General features: G+C 47.1%; 1 protein-coding gene across 10 annotated transcripts in view; it reads right to left on the reverse strand.

Annotated features, from left to right (window-relative positions):
* RFX2 (regulatory factor X2) overlaps window positions 1–21,281 on the reverse strand; it is a 70,695-nt gene that overhangs the window by 10,442 nt on the left and 38,972 nt on the right. For 2 of the 10 annotated variants that reach the window (XM_039700422.1, XM_039700432.1), the window contains exons 2-8: window positions 20,147–20,259; window positions 16,903–16,992; window positions 15,879–15,958; window positions 14,737–15,010; window positions 9,958–10,032; window positions 3,950–4,131; window positions 1,543–1,662 (exon numbers count right to left, since the gene is read on the reverse strand). In XM_039700422.1, coding sequence (XP_039556356.1) covers window positions 1,543–1,662; window positions 3,950–4,131; window positions 9,958–10,032; window positions 14,737–15,010; window positions 15,879–15,958; window positions 16,903–16,992; window positions 20,147–20,251 — 926 coding nt within the window. In that variant the 5' untranslated portion in view covers window positions 20,252–20,259. Of the gene's footprint in view, window positions 1–1,542; window positions 1,663–3,949; window positions 4,132–9,957; window positions 10,033–14,736; window positions 15,011–15,878; window positions 15,959–16,902; window positions 16,993–19,498; window positions 19,522–20,146; window positions 20,260–21,281 lie in introns of those variants that run through there. The other 8 variants (XM_039700423.1, XM_039700428.1, XM_039700424.1 and 5 more) reach the window with 8 other exon arrangements.

A 21,281-nucleotide genomic window follows, 5' to 3' on the forward strand; every position in this document is an offset into this window, starting at 1 on the left:
CATTTACATTGTGGAATCAGATGGGGGGAAATGAGAAGCTCCTTTTGAAAAGCTTCCCCAAGACAGAATTAAAGGGGCTAAGAAGTTTGGTGACACCAAAAAATCAAAACAGAGAAGCAGAGCTGCAGTGGGCTCCAGGGCAGACTGGCTCAAGCATTGACTTTTGCATTTACTTTGTTTGGGAGCTGAAGAAATAAATTCTGCTCCTTCTGCACTTCAGCAACAACCAGAAGTGCCCATGCTTGCAGGAGGCAATTCCAAATCCCTTTCCACACTGGTTTTAATCTTTAAAATCACTCAGACACAAGACTAAGCCTGGCACTATTTAACTTGCACCTTTGCACAGAAAAACACCCCAAACCCCCAAATCCACCCAAACACAGCACAAGCCCCCAGGTCCTTCACATTGCTTTGGCACCAACATCTCCATAACTGAGATCCTAAACCATTTTGGCTACAGGGAAGCTGTGAAAGGTGGCACACAGGGTGGAACATGCCACTGGCAAGGGGAATAGGCAGATAAATCCCATTCCATGGAATTCCAGAAGAGTTTGGGTTGGAAAAGTCCTTTAAAGGCCATCTGCTCCAACCCCTGCAGTGAGCAGGGACATCCTCCACCAAAACATGTTGCTCCAAGTCTCATCCAACTTGGTCTTGAATATTTCCAGGGATGAGGCAATACCTGGGATGAGTTTTGGACCCTTCCACAGCTTGGCTCTGGTTCTTCAGCAACCTTATCTGACCCAGAGATGGGGCAACTGAGAGGTGTTTTAACAACTTTTATTCCATTTTCAGTCTCATGTGGAGGGTGAGACAATACAGATGTTATAATTCACCCCATCACAATTAGAAATTAACTATTTCTTAATTACAATACACTATATGTGTTTCTTGGCCTATCAGTCTTTGCCACACCATGCTGCAGATGCCTTAAAGGCAATCATCTAAAATGACCCCTTGTGGGTCCTACTACAATGCATCTTTCATAGTTCTATTTATCCAAAGTATCTTATTGGATAAGACAATCTTATTTACAAAACCATCCTTTAAAAGTTGTTTCCAGTTCCATTTCTCTCTCAGCAATGTCTGTCCCATTCCATGGCATTTCTAAGTCAGCATTTCTTATCTCAGGCTTTGCACACAGATGCACACTGTGTGAGCCTTCTGTCAGACTTTGAGAATTCCCTACAAATCCATTTCCCACATTCTTCTTGAACAGAAAAAACTTCTTTGATGGTTTTGTTTATCCATTATTGTGTACAGTGAAGTATCCAAGGTATTACCTCTAACATTGTCACTATAACAGGTGGCAGTACCTTGTATGCTTCAATGTATATAACAATCTATATAAATTTATTTTGTAAAGTTTTTTCAGCTAAGGTGTAAAACTCTATCTTTTAAACAAGCTGTTTAACTACACTGTATAGTCTGTTTTAATTTGATCTGTCAAATCTCAGTTTTTTCACCTGGTTTGAACTTCCCAAGTGGAGCCAAATCCCAGGGACGTGCTGAGTGTTTTGGGCAGAGCCTGGGGGCACCTACCTTTGCTTCTGGTGGATGGGCTGCTGCCTCATGGCCATGTACTGCGTGTCCTCCTGCAGGCGGTTCAGCGGCGACTCCGGCTTCAGGCGGATCCCGTAGTAGTGATATTTGGAATTTCCCCTGGAAATATCAGCCTAGTCACTGAAAGGGCACTGTGGCCCTGGCTGCTTGGACAACACACCCCGTTTTGGGCAGCACACGGCTGCCAAGCACTGTTTGAGTGGCTGAAGGGATGGACTTGGTGCATCAGGTTTGAGCTTTTCTATTTCTGGTCAGCCTGCACAAGGCATCAAACATAATGAAATGCCATCATCCCCTAGGAAATATAAACCCACATGTGGCCAAGTGCAGTGGCACCCACACCTAAACCTGGCCAGGTTTGCTCCAAGCAGCCCATGGTGACTGGGGAAGGGAGGAGGGAAGTGCTACAATAAAAAATGTTATAAACAGAATGACTGAAAGACCACAGGAGATATTTTGCTGTTTGATGAGGGTTTAGGGATTTGTTTTTTCCATACAAACACGTGTCCATCTTTATCTAGACTTGGATAAAACTGACTGAATGGCCCTCTATGAAAAGAAAATGTCTTTCTGTTGCCAGCACTTCTACAGCAACAGCACCAGGCTTTGATGTGGTTTTGTCCTTGGAGCTGCTCATTTTTGTAGGTTTTGTAAAAAATGAAAGCTTTCTCCAAGCACAGGGTGCTGGAATTCTTTCTCCTTTGCAGCTGTGGTGCTCCTGAGGAGGGTGTGATCCCACCACATTAGAGAGAAATATGTCAGCTGAAGCTTTTCCACCAAACTGGAATTTTTTGGTCCCAGAGGGAGCTTGGACAGTTCTGCAGCCATGGACATGTGGTGACAGTGTGTCCAACTTGGCTTCAGCCCATTTGTCACCATAAACTGGTGAACTGAGTGCTCAGAAGGAGAAGAGACCAAGCCAGGGAAGCACCAGCAGCATCTCCAGAGCACAGGGTAGGGAGGCTTAAAATTCCTTTGCTGTGTCACTAAAACTGGGACTGGAGGCACCTTAAATCCAAGGATGCTTCCCAATGGAAAATTACAGAAATGTAAGAGTGGAGTATTTATCAAATTTGGTTCTTTTTGGCGGGGGGGGGAATTTGCTCTTTTCAAGGCCCCAGTTGAATTGTTGGGTCTTTGTCACTGCACCAAAGGATTTTACACACAGCCCATGTTCAGCCCTGTCCTAAGTGATTTAAGTGCATGCAAATTAAATAATAGCTGCCTTTATAACCTAAAATTACGAGTAAGAAAATAATGGGGGTCAGCTCTTTCCATAGCAATTGAGGTTCACTGTCCCCTTCCTAGCCTGCACATTTCCAATTTTCAGTGGGTTTTTTTCTCACTTGTTTATTCTTTAGTCCTTGATGGGATTAAAGAATTTCTCTCCTCCAAAGAAATTACTTCAGAGCTCTTGCATTTGACCCAATCTAGAGAAATTCAATGCTGCCTTGCTCTTCCTACAACTGCTACCTCCACATTCCAGCTGTGGAATGCCCTGGGCACATCTGGTTTTGTTCTCATTTAAAAGCCCAGATATTTAAGCTTGAATTTTATTTGAAGATATTCAACAATCAGAGCAATGCCTGTTTTACAGGCAATATATTACCCACTTTTAGATATCATAAGCTGGGATAAAGTTCACACTCAGCTGTGCAGAATTGATCATCCCTCGAAGGACATGTCTGGAATTATAGTTTATTTTCTCATGCAACAGTTTTCTTGTAACATCTTACAGATCTTTGACAGTTTAGAAGAAAAAAAACTCTTTGAGATTCAGCCTGATGCTTTGGGCATTTCAGAAATAAGCAATTTAGTACGTTTAGTAAGTTTAGTAAGTTTTGTCTGCTGTGGGCACAGAGTCTGTCATGGGGGATCTTGTCATGGGGGCACAGCGAGGAATGGCTTCAGTGACCCAGAATTTTGGGCTTTGCAGTAGAAATTGGGAGGATGAGTCACCTCATCTTTGTCAGACAATGCAGAATTCCAGATTATCCTGATTAGAAGAGACCACAGTGATCAGCGGGGCCCTGCACAGACACCCCAATGATCCCACTCCGGCAGCGCTGTCCAAACGCTCCTGGAGCTCTGGTAGCCTTGGGACCATTCCCTGGAGATCCTGGGCAGTGCCCAGCACCCTCAGGGGGGAAGAACCTTTCCCTGAGCTCCATCCCAACCCCTGACACATCTCCCTGGGGTAATGGCATCCTCATGAGACAAGAACCACTTTAGATTCACACAAAACCCATTTTCCCACCGGATCGAGGTCGGGTGCTCCCGTAGATCCCAGCAGAGAAACACCTGAACCTCTTAAAGATCCTCAGCAGCTTCTGAGATGCTGCAGGAGGGTTGCTTTTTGTTCCTTGAACTGCAGATTGCCACCAACCTGGTGCCCAGGCGCCGAGTCCTCAGCCCCATGAAGACGGAGCGGATGAGCTTCCCGAAGGAGGCGGCGTTGACGGGGTCCAGCTTGTGCTCCTGGCAGTGCCTCAGGTAATGGTTGTACAGGGAGCTCCGGGGCAGGCTCACACCTTCTGCTGTCTCGTAGTTATCCAGCAGCCACTGCAGCTTCAGGCAGGGAAAAATAAACAACATGCAAGTCTAAAGAGGGGTGGGATGGCAGGCGGGGTCGGCGTTTAAACGTCCGGGTGGAGAAGTTCAAGAGGAATGAATGATTAATTTGTATGGGTTAATTCAGGTAATTTGTAATTTATATAACTTTATGGTGGTTTATAGGATGGTAAAAGCCAGTTTATAGGATGAAAAAGACCCCAGCACAAACAAAACAACTCAGATTTTTCATTTAAACACAATCCTGCTGCCACCTCAGTGTCCACCTTGGGTTCGGATGAATTCCTGCAGAGCTAAAATAAAGCTGTAAAAATTCACATTTTTTCAAGGAAAAGAGATCTTGAGATACTGCCTAAGAGAAATAAATTTTAGGGGAAGCAAATTGATGCAAAGTCTTTATTAATTGGAAGATTGGCATGTCTGCAACTGCTCCCTTAACAATAAAATTAATGGTTGCCAAAGCAACCTTCAAAATCTGAGGAAATCCATCTACTTTGCAAAATTTACTGTCTGAACTTCTGACATGGCTGTTGATTAAAATTTGCAATTAATATAAATTATTTATAGTGAGATAGTCTGAAAGGGCAGGTCCAGCACATGGTGTCAGCACAGAAATTCAAATGGAAAACCCCCACTCTCCTTTAACTGACTAAATGACTTCAGCATCAATAAAATGAGTGTTGTAGTAATTGAATTTGGGAAGGAACCGGATGTGCACAAGGACTAATATCAACAGGGTGGGTAAGAGCCCTTTCACTGTCATGGGGGATGTCTGGGATGAACATTTTGCAGGTTCCCCTCTCCCTCCAGATCTCCATCCCTGCACCAGAACCAGCTGCATTCCCACCAGAACAGGGCAAAACAGATTTGGGTTGTGGAGGCCAAACAGCATCTCCACACAACTGAGAGTCCAAGCAGCGATGGGAACTGAGCATGGATTTAGCCTAGAAATCAGTGGGATTTGCCAAAGCCCATGGATCTGCACCCAAACCCTCTCCACTGCCACCATCCCTCTCCCTTCTCCTATTTTCTCTTGGTGACACTCCAAGGTCCCAGCTCACCACGAGGCTGAGTTTTACATCAATAAATTCAACCTGAGCTGTGTGATGACATCTCTGGCACCTCTCTCCACTGAGCTGTTCTCGAGTCCCACCCTGCTCTCACACAGAGCCCTGCAGCCCCCCCAGAGTGTGCTCTGGGGGTCTCCTTCTCACACCCCCATTAAACTGCTGCTGCACCAAGTCAGCTGCATCCCAAACTGTAATTAAAACTACTCCATTCACCCTGGAGAGAAGGCTCCGGGCAGAGCTCAGAGCCCCTGGCAGGGCCTGAAGGGGCTCCAGGAGAGCTGCACAGGGACTGGGGACAAGGCCTGCAGGGACAGGAGCCAGGGAATGGCTGCCAGTGCCACAGGGCAGGGCTGGGAGCAGCCTGGGACAGTGGCAGGTGTCCCTGCCATGGCAGGGTGGCACTGGATGGGCTTTGGGGTCCCTTCCAGCCCAACCATCCCATAATTTGTCAGCTAGAGCTGATTCAAATCCAACCACAAATTCCCATGTCTGCCCCCATCAGCTCTGGTGGCCTTTGGGGCTGGAAGGAACTAAAACCTCCTGGCCACTTGTCCCTCTGTCCTGCTTTTCAGGAGCCTCTTCTCCTCCCAGGGCACTCTCTGAGGTGATCCCTTCTCCAAACCCCAGGAGAAGTTTGTTAATTCCAAGAGATGCTTTGTTAATGATCCATAATGACTCTTCCTGCTCCCACCTGCAGCACAGACACCCCTGGGAGCCCTAAAAATCTTTCTGTGGCCCTGGGCCTCCCCCAGCCATTCAGTTCCCTCTAACAAAAGGGGACCCCAGTGATTTTGCCATAAATCACCAGCAGGAATTCAGTTTTTTAAGTTTTCTACATCTATGTTAATTTTGGCCCATCCCCTATGTTTAAGAGATTATTGCTTAAGATCCTTTCAAATTTTTTAAACCAGGTATTTTATTTATCCTATGGAAGATACTGGATATGCATCAGCTATTTATCCCCTAAATCTTAATCCTTAAGCCTTAAAAAAAAATATAAAAGTTGTGTATTGCTATGGAAAATCCAGATACAGATAAACCCTCTCATTTAAATTTGATCCTGGGCATTTTTATTCTAATCTCTGATATTTCTAGAAAATTCCCTTCATCTCCCAGCTTCCTTTTCCTGCAAATGTCTTTTTATATTCCCTCAAACATTGCAGAGTTTCACAATATGAACTCCCACTATTGAATTAGAAATTTATTATGAAGAACACAAAAGAGCTTGAAACAGAGATCTGTCAGAATAGAAATAATTTTCCAAAAGTGATTTTTGTTCTTCCTGCACAACTAATAACACATTGGGCACTTAAAATGAGAAAATTAAAAGCTCTTTCCATCTGAATCTCTTCTTCTGTTTGCTTTCTGAATTTTGCTCAGTTGTGACAATCAGATATTCCCCAGTTTATTTCTGTTTATGCCACGATCAGGTTCAATAAAATCACTCTACAGCCATATGCTGCTGTGGCTGTTATTGGCACTACAGGGGAACATTTAATTTTCATTTCTACCTTAACTTTATTTCTATCTGACTGAAAAAACCACTGGCAAAAACCTTATCCTGATTCAGTCCAAGGGTGGAAAAAGCCACTCATGGAGCTGGCTGAGAAAATAAAAACTTTTTTTTTTTTGAAGGTGCAGGTTTGGAGATGTTTTCTTGTGGTCACTTCTATGAAATACAGAAAAAGAAACCATTTGTGTGTCATGTTTAAGGTGTTTTCAGCTGGGACCACAAGCAGCAGGTTCCTAAATTTCCACTCAGTTGAGCTCAGGGTTAGGACAGAGCCATTCACTCACAAGAAAGAATTCCAGTGGGGTTATTTGGTGTTTTTTGGTATTTCATTTTGTAGACAATGAGGAAAAATTACATTTTCTCTCTATTCCTACTTGTGCTGTGGATACCCCACAATCACAGGGCCTCAACTCCTCCAATTTCAGGCTCTTGTGCACAAAAATTGGAAAAAATTTATTTTTCCCTGATTTCTTTGCATCATGTACAAGCTCCTAACTGGCAAAGAAACAATCCCAATCCCAAAGGAATGATCCCAGAGCTAATGCCACTGTCAGCTGCAGTCACTCTGACATGGTTCCATCAGAACCATCCTGTGTCACTGGGGCTCAGCAGGAGCTTCACTCCCCACTGCATCTTTCAAGTGCACTTAAATAACCTCCCAAGGAGGTCTGGAAGCCAAATTCAGTTATCAAGCTCCATTTCATGTTTATTTCAGTTAAATTATGTGAAAAATTCCCTCTGGAATGAGACACCTTTAATTGTGCTCTCTTGTTTTTTTTTAAACCCCAAAGACTCCTGGCATGAACCACCTGCTGATGGTACCAAAAGAAATCTCATCACCCCAAGAACTTGCACATTTCCAAAAAGCCAAATTTAAAACAAGGGACAGAAGACAATGAAGAACTCTGCAACCTTAAAACTCAGAGCAATTAAGTCACAACTAAGTGCAATTAAAGGCATCTCCCCCTTTCCTCTTGCTTTTGTCAAGCTGGAATTTGCTTTCAGCCATGACAAACTGCAGTCACCTGCTCCTCCAGGAGGAGCCTGCCAATCCTGTGTACCAGCCATGGGGAATTTGGGATGGGTAAAGCTCTCCCTGCTGTTGTGGTTCTGTTCTTTGCCATGAAGAGCTGGGAACTGGAACATCCTGCAGAGCAGAATTTGTACCACAGCAGAGCTGGGTTCAGCACTGGGGGTCACTGGGATGTCCCACACCTGCACTGGGAGACAGCTCTGGCCACCTGCAGTCTCCAGGTGGTGGCTGCTCCATCCCTGGAGCATCCAGGGCTGGGTAGGACAGAGCTCTGAGCATCCAAGGCTGGGTAGGACAGAGCTCTGAGCATCCCTGGAGCATCCAAGGCTGGGTAGGACAGAGCTCTGAGCATCCCTGGAGGATCCAAGGCTGGGCTGGACAGAGCTCTGAGCACCCCTGGAGGATCCAAGGCTGGGTTGGACAGAGCTCTGAGCACCCTGCTCTGGTGGAAGGTGTCCCTGCCCACGGCAGGAGGTTGGAATTAAATGAGAATGATCTTTCAGGTCCTCTCCAACCCAAACCATTCTGGTCCTGCTCCTGCTCACATCAGGGTGCCCTTCCATGGGCTCAGGTCCCTCGTTCCAGCCCAGTGTCTCACTCAGAGGAGTCCTCAAAGAACCTCCCCTTGCAGAGGCTGCAGAGCCTCCCTGGGCAATGGCACTGCAGCTCCTGCAGCTCTGGAACTGCCTGATCTGCTTCCCCAGTGTGCTGTGTCCCCTTCAGGCACTGCTCATCCCCCTTTTTATTCCCACATGTCCCCAGACTCCTCGTTCCCACATGTCCCCAGACACAGCAAGGACCTGCAGGGTTCCTCAGCCCAGCACCTGCACCTTGTGCCTGCAGCAGCACCTTCAGAAGGACCAGCTGGGGGTGGCTGTGACACTCATGCTCAGGAAGGAGTTTGTTTGCTCCAGAATTTGTAGGAGCACTTAAACCTTAGGCCAGACTATGAATCACAACCTAGACCAGAAGTTCTGCACTTCTACCCTGCAAGACCAGGGTGGGGAAGGTGTGATCAGGGGCTGGATGAGGCCCCCACTCCATCCTGCATTGCTTGTGGTCAGTGAAATCTCTTTTCTACCTTTTGCTCTATTTCCTCTGCCCTTTTCCTGATTTTTTTCCAAATCTTGTCCTCGAAGAACATGAAAAATCCTGCAGAGCAACACAATCCTTGTGCAGCACTTGAGGAGTGTGAGCCTGGGGTGGGAGGGATGCTCAGAACAGGAACTGCCTGATCCTGCAGGTTTGTGTTTCCCCAGCTACAACCAGAAACCTTCACTCTCCACCAACTGAAATAAAGTTTGAGCTCCCCCAGGAGCCCTGGCCTGGAGCTTGAAATCAGAATCAAGAATCAGACTGGTTTAAAGTTCCTTTTGTCTCAGGATATTTATCTAGGGTGAAGATGACAAAGATTTTTATTTTTTGCCATAAGAATGACAACAAACTAGCCCCCAAACCCAAAAAAAAACCTGTTAAGAGTAGAGAAACACCATTTTGTGCATGGGATTTATGGGTGCAGGACATGCTTGAGCTTCATCCAAACACAGGGAAAAGAAAGTCCAAGGACCCCAACATGACCTGGATCAACCCAAATCTCACCCAAGCATGTGCTCATCCCTCAGTGTTCCTGCATGGGAGCCACAAACCAGGATGCAAAGGCCCAGCAGAACAGTGGGAATATCACACAAAGCAGGGAAATCGTTGGCAGAGTGAGAGAGAGGCCCAGCACATGGATTTAGCACAGCATTGTGACAGGAATGGGCTTCCTGAGGCACAGAGAGAGGGGAAAAAAGGCATTCAGAGGCTTTTGGTGTGTGCTGGCTGAGGGGGATCTGTCACAATTCACACCAAGTCATGGCTCTGGATTTACAAGTAATTTTCCAGCCACGTTTCAGTTCCAGTGAAAGGAAAAGAACTTCCTCCAATGTGTTTATCTGATTGCCAGCAATTTCCATTGCAAGGCAGATGAAATAAATAAACACATATTTATATTTATTATAAAGAAATAACAGACTCCTGAGCATCTCAGCAGCAAACATTATCACAGGGCACTTTTTGCAGCCTATTTTTCCTTGGGAATGGGCTGGTTTGGGCAGCACAGCTCAATCACAGGCTGCTTTTGAGTGCCTCATGCTGTTGAATACACCAAAGAAATAATTCTCCTACCAAAGCAGGGGAAAAGGTTGTAAATTCTGATTGCAACTTACATGGCTGTTGAGCAAACTGCTTTTGTGTGATGTAATCCCTTCATTTTTTTGTAGGTTTTCAATCGCCATTTCAAGCTAAAGAAAAACGTGCACAGGAGAGAGAAAAAAAAAGGAAAAAGAAAGGAAATCAGATAGTTAGCAACAGCCAGGATTATTGTTTCTTTATTAATATTTGAATGATTAATGCTTTATATCAACAAGCTGGTGGAAAAGAGGCAAACAGATGTGGATGAGCTGCAGAGGCGTTACTGGGACATGCAAATGGACACACAGCAGGAATCCCCACAGGGGTGACAAAGCAAGGCCAGGGGGGTTATCTTCCACTGAAAGCACTGCCTATTTATTAAAAAAAAAAGTAATTTTTCTCCTCTTTTTCCCTTCCTGCTGAGAGCAAAGCATCACCAGGCAGATCCACTGCAGAGATTGGCTGCAGAGCTGGACCCAGGGCTTCCAAGGAGAGCTGGCAGTAATGACGTGGTCACCTCTTCATATTTAGTCAAAAACCCTAAACAATTAACTAAAACTAGGGTGCCAGGAGAGTGCATGAACTGGAATGGTCAGAGACTGGCTGCAGAGTTAGACCCAGGCTCTCCAAGGAGAGCTGGCAGTAATGACCTGGTTATTGTCACCTCTTCATATTTAGTCAAAAACTCTAAAAAATTAACTAAAGCTGGGCTGCAAGGAGAGTGCACAAACAGGAATGGATGAAGGTTCTCTGCTGCTGAGAGCTGCAAAAGGAAGAAGGCAGGAGCCAGTTTTCAGCTGGATGAATTCTCCCCCAGAAGCCAGGATGGAACATTTGGTGCTACCTGTGCTGGTTCCTATTGATCTCAGAGCAGCCAAGGTGAGGCTTTCTGGCTCCTGAGGAGCCCCTCAGCCCCTGGCTGGCTCCTGCTCCCCTTCAGCCCAGCTGTGGCTGCTGCCCGGTGCCTCAAGCCTCTCCTCAACCCTTCTTGTCTTCTCCATTCTGCTGCTGGGGCAGAACCTGGGCTCCTTTAGCAGATGGCTGCTGGTCCCAAAGCTGCAGTGCTCCTCTACAAGCTTTTTGCAAGAAAAATAATCCCCAAACCTCCCCAAACCCCACACTAGAGCCTGGCAGGAACAGAACCTGTTTGTCTCCAGCAGATGTTCCCAAACCCCGTTTGAGGTGTCCCAAACCCCGTTAGCTGTGCCCTGGCAGGACAAGCACACAGACCCTGCAGCCAGAGCTCTGCTGTGTCCTCATTTAACACCTTGTGGGCACAGCCACAAAGCATCTGCAGATGATCTGTGCATGGCCTGCTGCCCACACTGACAGCCTGCACTGACTCACCCCACAGTGGAGATTAGGGCTGGATGAACCCAGCCCTTCACAGGGCCAGGCTGTGCCACAGCAGGGTGGCAGAGCAGAACAGATCACACCCAGCTTCTGAAGTGACATCCAGCAACCACAGGCACGGTGCCACAGCCAGGTGTGAAGGTGGCACCACCTCCAGCACACTGCCTTGATCCCACCCCAAAGTGGAACCACTTCCCAAGGGGTTCTCCCCCAGTTCAGGCCCAGATTAGTGGGGTCTCACTGCCTCACTCACACCTCCCTCAATTCCGGCTCAGATTAGTGGGGTTCCACTGCCTCACCCCATTCAGGCCCAGATTAGTGGGGTTTCACTGCCTCACACCTCCCTCAATTCAAACTCAGATTAGTGGGGTCTCACTGCCTCACACCTCACCCCATTCAGGCTCAGATTAGTGGGGTTTCCCTGCCTCACACCTCACCCCAATACAGGCTCACACTAGTGGGGTTTCCCTGCCTCACACCTCCCTCAATTCAAACTCAGATTAGTGGGGTTTCCCTGCCTCACATCTCACCCAATTCAGGCTCAGATTAGTGGGGTTTCCCTGCCTCACACCTCACCCCATTCAGGCTCAGATTAGTGAGGTTTCCCTGCCTCACACCTCACCCAATTCAGGCTCAGATTAGTGGGGTTCCATTGCCTCACATCTCACCCCATTCAGGCTCAGATTAGTGAGGTTTCCCTGCCTCACACCGTGCTGGACCACGAGGAACCACAGCCTGAGTGCTGACACAGCCTTCAGGACATGAGTCAGAGGCAGAGGGAGACCCAATTTCCTTCCTGTGCTCAGGGCCTGTTTGAGCAGCAGCTCTGAGGCCAGCACAGAAACGCTGCCTGGCCTTTTGCTGTTGGCAGGTGTCCCATCCTAAAGGACACCTTCATCTGCAATAAAAACTGTCACGGGGGAAAGACCAAAAGCTCTTAAGCAGCTCTGCAGGAAGGTGAAGAGCTCTGAGGATCCACTTGTGGGAGGTCTCCAGGATTTCCCCTCTTGGTCCTGACTAATTGAGGTGATTAATGGTGCTGTGTTGGCACAGATATTGAATGTTCCCTGTGCTGTTTCAGCCCATCTGGTGGAGCAGAACATTGGTGTTCCAGCACAGAGGGAAGGTTTCCTAAGAGGTTTCTTGAAGTATCTGAAGATTTTTCTTTAGTGCACACACAGACATTACCAAACATCTCTCACCTTCCTAAGCACCACTGCTAATCCTGAAATATTGCCTTGTTTCCATTCTCCTCTGGAGGTGCCCTCCTTGCCCTCAACACCTCCAATCCCTCTCCTTCCCCACCAGTGACACTCTGATGTCCATCCCCCAGGCCCTTTGGCTTCCCTGGCTTCATCTGCATGAGCTCTGCTCTCCTTTCCTCCCACAGAGCTCCCAGTCCTGCCCCACCAAGAGGGGCTTGCCAGAGCCCCTCTGACCTCTTTCACACCAGCCTTTCCCAGCCTCTCTTTAGGCTGGACATTAAAACAGAAAATAAAGTTCCTGCCCACGGATTTGATTCAGTCCCTTCCCTTCTGGTGGGTGCCCAGAGCAGCTGTGGCTGCCCCTGGATCCCTGGCAGTTCCCAAGGCCCGGCTGGGCAGGGCTGGGAGCCCCTGTGACAGTGGGAGGTGTCCCACCATGGCAGGGCTGGCACTGGATGGGCTCTAAGGTCCCAAACCAAATGACTCCAGGATTAATTTCAAGCAGTCCAGGCTCTGCTCCACTCCCCTCTGACCCTGGGCTGAGCTGGAAGGACTGACAGCGACACACAGACACAGCCCTGGACTGTCTGTCAGGCTCTTTCTCCCCTTTTCCAGTCCTTCCTCAGGTATTTTGTGTTAAAATACCTTCAGAAAGCTCATTTGTACATGGAACAGAGTGGATTTATCTCAAGACGTATTTCCATAAAGGTCACTTTCTAATGTTTTGGATTTATCTCAGACGTATTTCCATAAAGGTCACTTTCTAATGTTTGTGGGGGGGGTTTTTTGTTTTTTTTTTTGTGGTTGTTTTTTTTTTTTTTTCTGAACAGCCTTATCTCCTGTAATAACCACCAACTAAATCCATTCATGAGATATTTCTACTGACATATTTTCCACTTGGGCTTTTATATTGTGCTCATCACCATGGAAATTACAAAAACCCCAAACAACAACAAAAAAATCCCCCAAAAATCCAAGAGTAAAGTTGTGCAGTTTTGTAAGATGCAGTCCCACACAGGTGATGCTTCTAAATAATAACTTTGAGTAAAAACCAAATGGTCCAGTGCTGATTTTTAACTATGAACAGTTAAAATACACACACACAATTCTCACCCAAGAAAAGAATCTCAGCATCTGTCATTTTCTCTTGCACCCAAACCAAGGACTTTTCCCCTATGCCTACCCAAGGCAGAGCACAGTTACTACACAATCAAAGCAACCTTTCAAGGCACAAAGATTCAAAAAACATAAAGTCTATATTCAAAAACTCAGTGGGAAAATAAAGCACAACTTAACAGGCCAGATTTACATGAGTTCTCAGTAGCAACAGCTCCTGTTTTCCTCCCTAGTGATGCTGCTCACATTTTAAATTCTGGCTACATACCCTGAATTACACCTACATTAGTATTTATATTTATATATGAATGCATAAACACACAGAAGTCTGCAGAGGGAGGTGAGCAGTGTCCCAGGAAATGAGCTGCAAGCACTCCTGGCAGCTGCCAAGGGCTGGGAGATTCCCAAATCAAAGCCCTTACTGCAAAAATGCTGTTTTGGGTGAAGAGCTGCAAGCCCTCAGTCCCACACAGCTGTGCTCCCAGCACCTGCCACCTCAGCTGGCAGCTGGAGCGACACCACTGAAAGAAATCAGAACTTTAAACCATTTCTGTTTGATCAGTATCACCCCTAAAAGACATTTTCTTAACATATGGCAAGGACAGAATACACAATGGTGTAGGAGATATACACACAAAGGCTTTTTGATCACTGTGCACTCAGCATGATCAGCTTGAACATAACTTATGTGCTAATTTTCCAGTGGATTAAGGAAGAATTTCTCAGGTCTCTTCACAATTGAAAATATATTTCAATATTTTGGGTAAGCATGTGTGAGATGTTTGACTCATTAGAAAATGTAAATAGAGACAAATTTACAGTAAACAGGGACAAATCTTTAAAAACCAAAATATTTTGTTTGGGAGGGAAAAAACCCAAACCAAATCTAATGCTTTATTAATATTTGAATGATTAATGCTTTCTCTTCTCCAATGCTGCATCATTTCAACGATCTGAGAGGAAGAGGCCAAACTGAAAAACAAGTGTAGTACACCAGTGTCTATTCTCCCCCTTGCACTCATGACAGGTTACAGACATAAACAGTGATAATGCCAGGTCAGTTTAATTTTCTGAAGGCTTTTCAGTTCCCTTTGGAACCATTCCTGGCCCCCGAGCTGTGGTGCCTGCAGGGCTACATACCGTTGCTGGAGAGGAGCGTGAGGTGTGTGACAGAGAATGTCTAGAGTTCTCCAGCCCCCCATGAATGAGATAGGCTCCCGAGCCGGAGAGGATCTGACTTCCCCCAATGTCCATGGTGATGCCCACCATGTTGTGAGAGGGAATGGCTGTAGGAGAGGATGTCGCTGTAGTCACCTGAGCTCCTCCTCCTCCTCCTCCCTGCGCTTCGAAATAGGGCGCGGCGCTGGCGGGGGCGTAAATCTGCGCCTCGCTGCTGTATGAGTAGGCAGCTCGTCTGTGCAGGGGACAAAAGAGAGGAGCTGGCAGAGGGGATCCCGTGCTGGACAGCTTCACAAAGCTGGATTAGTGTCAGAAAAATCCTGGTGTTACAGGCTAACCCGTGTTCGCCACCAAGAAGGTAATTCTTGTTCGCAACCCCAGAGGCATGGGAAGGTGGGAACAAGAAACACACCACACCTCCATCATTCCTCAGTAGTCTCTTAATCCAACAGAGACTAAAGAGCAAGACTGAATTGGCCTCTTCAATCCCATTTTCTCCATTTCCCAATAAAATTTTTCCTGTAAGATTATAGCCCTTCTGCGGGTGGCAACCCCATAGGCATGGTAAGGTGGGAACAAGAAACATACCACACCCCTATCAACCCTCAATTGTTTCTTAATCCAACAGGGACTAAAGAGCAAGACTGAATTGGTCTCCGTAATCCCATTTTGTCCATTTCCAAATAAAATTTTCCTTGTAAGATTATAGCCCTGCTGCAGTTGCCAAACCCAGAGGCATGGTAAGGTGGGAATAAGAAACATACCACACCTCTACCAACCCTCAGCTGCCTCTTAATCCAACAGAGACTAAAGAGCAAGACCAAACTGGCCTCTGTAATCCCATTTTGGACATTTCCAAAATCAAATTAACCTCTGTAATCCCATTTTGGACATTTCCAAATAAAACTTCTCCTGTTCCCACTGTAAGATTATAGCCCTGCTGCAGGTGACAACCCCAGAGGCATGGAAAGGTGGTAACAAGAAAGCCATACCACACCTCCATCATCCCTCCCCATGTCTTCCATGGTGGGGCTGGGGTGGAAGGAGCCTGAAGGAGGGAAGGGCTGGGAGGTGAGGGGGGGACAGCTCAGAGAGGTTCTTACATGGTTCCGTTGGTATAAACAGCTTCTCCTCCTTCCACATACTGCACCTGGGCTGGATAAACGTGCTGCACAGACTGCACCTGCAACAGGCAGCAAGAGGTCAGGGAGTGCTCAGGAACTGCTGCTTAAACTGCACAACTCCAACCTTACCTTTAAAAAAAAATAAAAATTAAAAAAAAAGTAAAACACCCTCCCTGCCCTCCCTCCCCTCCATGCTTAGGAATGCCAAAGAAAGGAGGTTTTTATTTTCAAAGGTCAAGTTAAAATAGATAAATAAGTGGTTGCTCCATGAGAAGTGGAAACAATGGAGCTGGGTTTCCTCTGGACACGTGTCTGGGGCTGACTAATAGGGGTGAGCTCATGCTGCAGCCTCTCCTTCAGAGGGGAGCCTGACAGTGTCCAGCTGCACCCAGCCCCTTTTTTGTTGCTCTGGGAGGGAAGGAGTTGCCCTCTGTCAATTTTTTTACCCCCTGGAAATGGAGAAACCAAACAAAAAATCACTAAAGGAAAAAAATTAAGAAGGTCAGACTTGCAGCTCACATGGAGCAGCACCACATATCCCTGGTTTCTTAGGAAACAAGCCCTGGAAAAGGCAAAGTTCAAATAAATAAAAACACTTGCACAGCTCTCTGGCACCAAACCTTTCTGTGGAGCCACGTGCAGGCAGTAAATTTGTTTAATTAAAAAAACCCTAAACATTTTGCATCTAAAAAACATCTTTACCAAAGGATTTAATTTTAATTTAACTTTGATTTAACAAATGCTTTTAAGTTTAAGTTGAAAGCATCCATCAAATCTTCAAATACATGAAAGACAACTGCTACAGCAAAGGTTCTTCCTAAACTTCAAATATCTTGAGAATTTCTTTTGTCATTGGTCTAAGAAAGGAGAGAGCTGCAGAAAGAGATGCCAGCTCTGTGACTGCCCACAGCCCTTTAATTAAGATTTCTGTAGATCTGGCACAGTTTCGGAAGTGGGACTGGGACCTGTTGGTGCAGGGGTGTCTGTCCCCAGTGTTCATTACCTGCTGTGGAACCTGCTGGACTCTGGGAACAGAGATTTGCTGCATCTGTGCCCCTTTGGGAGCAGAGCCCGCGGCTTGGACCAAAACCCTCTGCAAGGAAAAGATACAGGGAGAGACAATTTCAGTCCACAACACAGGTGAGCCAGGTGTTCTCTTCCAAAATTTCATGGCCAGCTTGCCTCTGACACCAGCAGCAGCAGTGGCATCCAGTAATTAGTGTCCCTGTGGTCCCCATTTTGCCCATCTCCAAATAAAATTTTTCCTGCTCCCACTGTAAGATTATAGCCCTGCTGCAGGTGGCAGCCCCAGAGGCATGGAAAGGTGGGAACAAGAAAGCCATACCACACTTCTGTCATTCCTCAGCTGTCTCTTTAATCCAACAGAGACTAAAGAGCAAGACCAAGTTGGCCTCTTAATCTTAATCTTAACAGCCTCTGTTCAGGCTGGGTGCACCCCTGCACTCAGCCCCCTGAATTTGGGAAATCTCTGACAGGAATCATCTTCAAACCTCCATGAAAGGAAGCAGCAGTTCATTGATAAGCTCAGCCACAGCTGAACAAGAATCACTCCTCACACATCCACATTTGGCTGCCAAGCTCCTTCCCTCAGAGCTGCTAAACCCAACCAGACTCTGCCTCCTGCAACAAGAAATCCCACCCAGCTTCTGCCAGCACCGAAGCTCAGGGGGTTCTGCAGTGCCACCAAGGGCACAGGGACATTTCATGGCTCTGTCACTTCCATCACCCCTGTCTCACACTCCATTTTCTGAGGTTTTTCCACTTTCTGAGGTTGTCAGCACATCTCAGAGTGCTCAGCACCGTCAGATCCAGCAAAACAAACGTGGGGATGTGGTGGATGGAGAGAAAGGATTCAGTGGGAGCAGAGCCAAGCATCTCCATGGCCTCTTGAACCTTCTCCAAGGAGACACATCCTTTAAAAACACCCAGGAGATTGGGCCTGTGCTGCTTTCCCCAGGAAAAACCCTGGGAGAGAGGATTATGTCTCTCTCTGTTCAGAGAATGCAAATATCACATGGGCCAACAGAACAAAGAGCCAGAAAACAATCCCAGCAGCAACCTTGAGAATTACTGGCTACCTGGGTATTTATGATGGATAACCATCATAAATAACTTCCATGGATAACTACCATGGATATTTATCTTTTTAGCCCTCCCAACATATCTGTGTAACAAGCAGAAATCCAGTTCTAGCAGAATCACAGGTTTATGACAATTGCCCAGATCTCCAGGCAGCTGCTCCATCTGCAGTCCCCAGGCTGCATTCCCTGGAGATCCTGCACTGAGATCCTACACTTATTTCAGCCATCACCTGGCCCATTCTCGCCCCAGAAGGAGCTGTCACCAGTGCAGGGTGGGGACATCACAAACCCTTTATGAAATCAGACCTTGGCAGTGCCACCTACATCAAAGACTCTTTTCTTTCTCCTACTTTTTTCCCATTTTCTGGCGTTGCTTTTGCCAAATGCCACATCCCTGGCCCAGCTCACTGCCTGTCCTGTGCTCTGCTATCACCTTCCAGCCAAGATAAGGAATCACCCCCAACCTGGAAGGTGAGGCCATCCTGCTCAAACCTAAAGGGGCACCAGTGCTCAACGAGCCCCAGGGCTGCAGCCTCACACCATTCCTGCTGGCAGCAGCTCATTCCCAGGGTTTTCTTTGTCCTGCTGGTGAGAAGGAAGGCTCTGGATGCTCCTCCTCTTCAGCAGTCTTCACCATTCCCTGGATTTTCCTTAATCCATGCAGTTCCATTCAGTGCTCCAGCACAGGCAGAACCTGGATGGGTGATTTCATAATCCAAAGGTTTTCCAACCTTTGCTCACAGCCAAATCCACACTGTGATCCTGGGGACACCTGGCACTGCTGTCCCCACCCCTGCCACACCAGCAGGGAGTGCTCTCCATGGATGGGAAGCTGGGAGGTGACAGCAGCACTCTGGATCACCCCATGGGAATGTCCATGGCTCCTGGAGAATCCAATATTCCTTCAATTCCCAATCTTTAATTGCTCCTTTTCATCAGCATCCAATGGCAGCTGCTGCTGCTCACTTGGGAGTTGGAGAAGGATGAAGCTGAGTTACACCCACCCATCCTCTTATCCCTCCAGCTTCCTGAGACAGAAATTTCTTTTGCAAGTTCCCCAAAAGGCAGAAAAAGGAACAAAAAGGAACCAGTTTCACTTAACCCTTCCCATTTTGCACTGGGTGGTTCCTGTTCATCACTTGTCTCCTGTTGGGCCTCCCAAATGCAGCTTATTCATGGGCATTAATCACAAATCCCCCTCTGCAAATTCAAATGCTGGGATCTGCCTACCCAAGGAAGAGACCATGGAATGGTTTGGGTTGCCGTGGCTTCCCCTGGACCTGCCCAAACCTGTCCATGCCCTTCTGGTGCTGGGGACCCAAACCTGTCCCCAGCAGGGCAGGGGAGGGCAGAGCAGAGGGGGACAGTCCCTCCCTGAGCTGTGCCCACTCCTCTGTGGGGGCATCAGCTCTGCCCTCACCTCTCAGGTGCCCCTCAGCACGTCCCACCTTCCCCTGCCCTCAGTGACACCCCAAACAGTGACAACAGGAAATTCACCCAAAGCAAACACCCAGCTGGCACAAAGTGACTCCCTTGGGGACCTAAACTAAACCCCAAACTCCACCTTTTAAAGCTTACACATGGATTGGGAATGCTCAAACCCACAGGACAACACCTTTAGCAACAGGTTGTCCCCACTACCTCAAGGAGCTGATTCAAAACCTTCTCCCCACTATCAAAACCTGGGATTAAAATCAGCTGGCACAAGGTGACTCCCTTGGGCACCTAAATTAAAATCAGATGGCACAAAGTGACTCCCTTGGGCACCTAAATTAAACCCCAAACCCCACCTTTTAAAGCTTTGCAGCCTTCAAACCCACAGGACAACACCTTTAACAACAGGTTGTCCCCACTACCTCAAGGAATTGATTCAAAACCTTCTCCCCACTATCAAAACCTGGGATTAAAATCAGCTGGCACACAGTGACTCCCTTGGGCACCTAAATTAAACCCCAAACCCCACCTTTTAAAGCTTTGCAGCACTCAAACCAAAAGGCCAACACCTTTAACAGGTTGTCCCCACTACCTCAAGGAGCTGATTCAAAACCTTCTCCCCACTATCAAAACCTGGGATTAAAATACATCTGCCAGGGAAAGCAGGGCTTTTCTCCATGGCAACAGCATCCCCAGCTGTGCACACCTTACCTGCTGCGAGGCTGGCACTGGCTGCACCACTGGTGCCTGCGCTGAGGCCGACGGGTGAAGAGCCACAGAAGCTGCTGAGTCTGATCCACCCTCTGGACTCTGCATGCTCACTGCTGGGGACAGCACAGGGACATCAGAGGGGACAGCACAGCACAGCCACGCACCCCCAACCCATTTAAAGCAGGGGTAAAATCCCAGGGGAATATCCAGAGGGAAGGGAGGCAGCTCCCGTCCTACACACAGGGCTGGTTTTAGTCCCTGGAGCTAATTTTAATGCAGAATTATGTTAAGGAAAAAGAAAGTTGCACAATTGTTTCACAGAGAGGAGAGGGAAGGAACAGAAAATGCACTTCTATATTTAACTGAAAAGTGGTGTTGGAAAATTATTGTGTCACAGTGAGCATCACACATGATTGGGAAGAGTAGGGGCATATTTTTAAAATAATGCTTTCTCCCCCTCTGCCTTATCACGTTTAACTACTGCCAAAAAAGCTTTTAATCAAACCTACATTTCACTGGGAAAGTGGGGTGGCCAGCTTGGGTTTATAACCAGAAAAAATCAAGGATGAAGAGCACAAGAACAGCAATTCACCATCACTTTAGACTCCTGAAGCAGCATCTCCACCCTCCCCAGAGCAGCATCTCCACCCTCCCATCCCTGGCCTTGCCCCAAAACCCCACGAGGTCCCCAGACAGGCACAGCATCACCCCCCAGTGCCACACAGCCCTGCAGAGCTGATGGTGCCCTCAGCACCCTCAAATCCTGAGTGCCAGCTCACCCTCCTGGCACTGTCCCAGCCCTGGGGACACCAGGGGATGTTGAGCCAGCACACAATGACATTTTGAGAGGTTTTTTTGGGGTGGGGGAGCCTTTTTTCCTTGGTTTCTTGTGAAACTTCCTGCTTAATAAACTACTTTAGGATGGTTTCTGCTGTCACTTCAAAATCAAAAGGTTAAACACATCCAGATTTTGGGCAGTGCCATTTCTGCTTTCTCAGCCTTGACTCCAAACAAGATTATTATGTCTTTTATTTCCCTTCTCTTGCCATTATTTAAACTTTTCCCTCGCCTTTGTGCAAGTTAGAAGGAAAAAAGAAAAAATGAGAAATTGAAGGACATTGGACCTGCTCATTTG

The sequence above is a fragment of the Passer montanus genome, unplaced genomic scaffold, assembly GCF_014805655.1.
Source record: "Passer montanus isolate IOZ18808 unplaced genomic scaffold, ASM1480565v1 scaffold140, whole genome shotgun sequence".
Taxonomy (NCBI): Eukaryota; Metazoa; Chordata; class Aves; order Passeriformes; family Passeridae; genus Passer; species Passer montanus.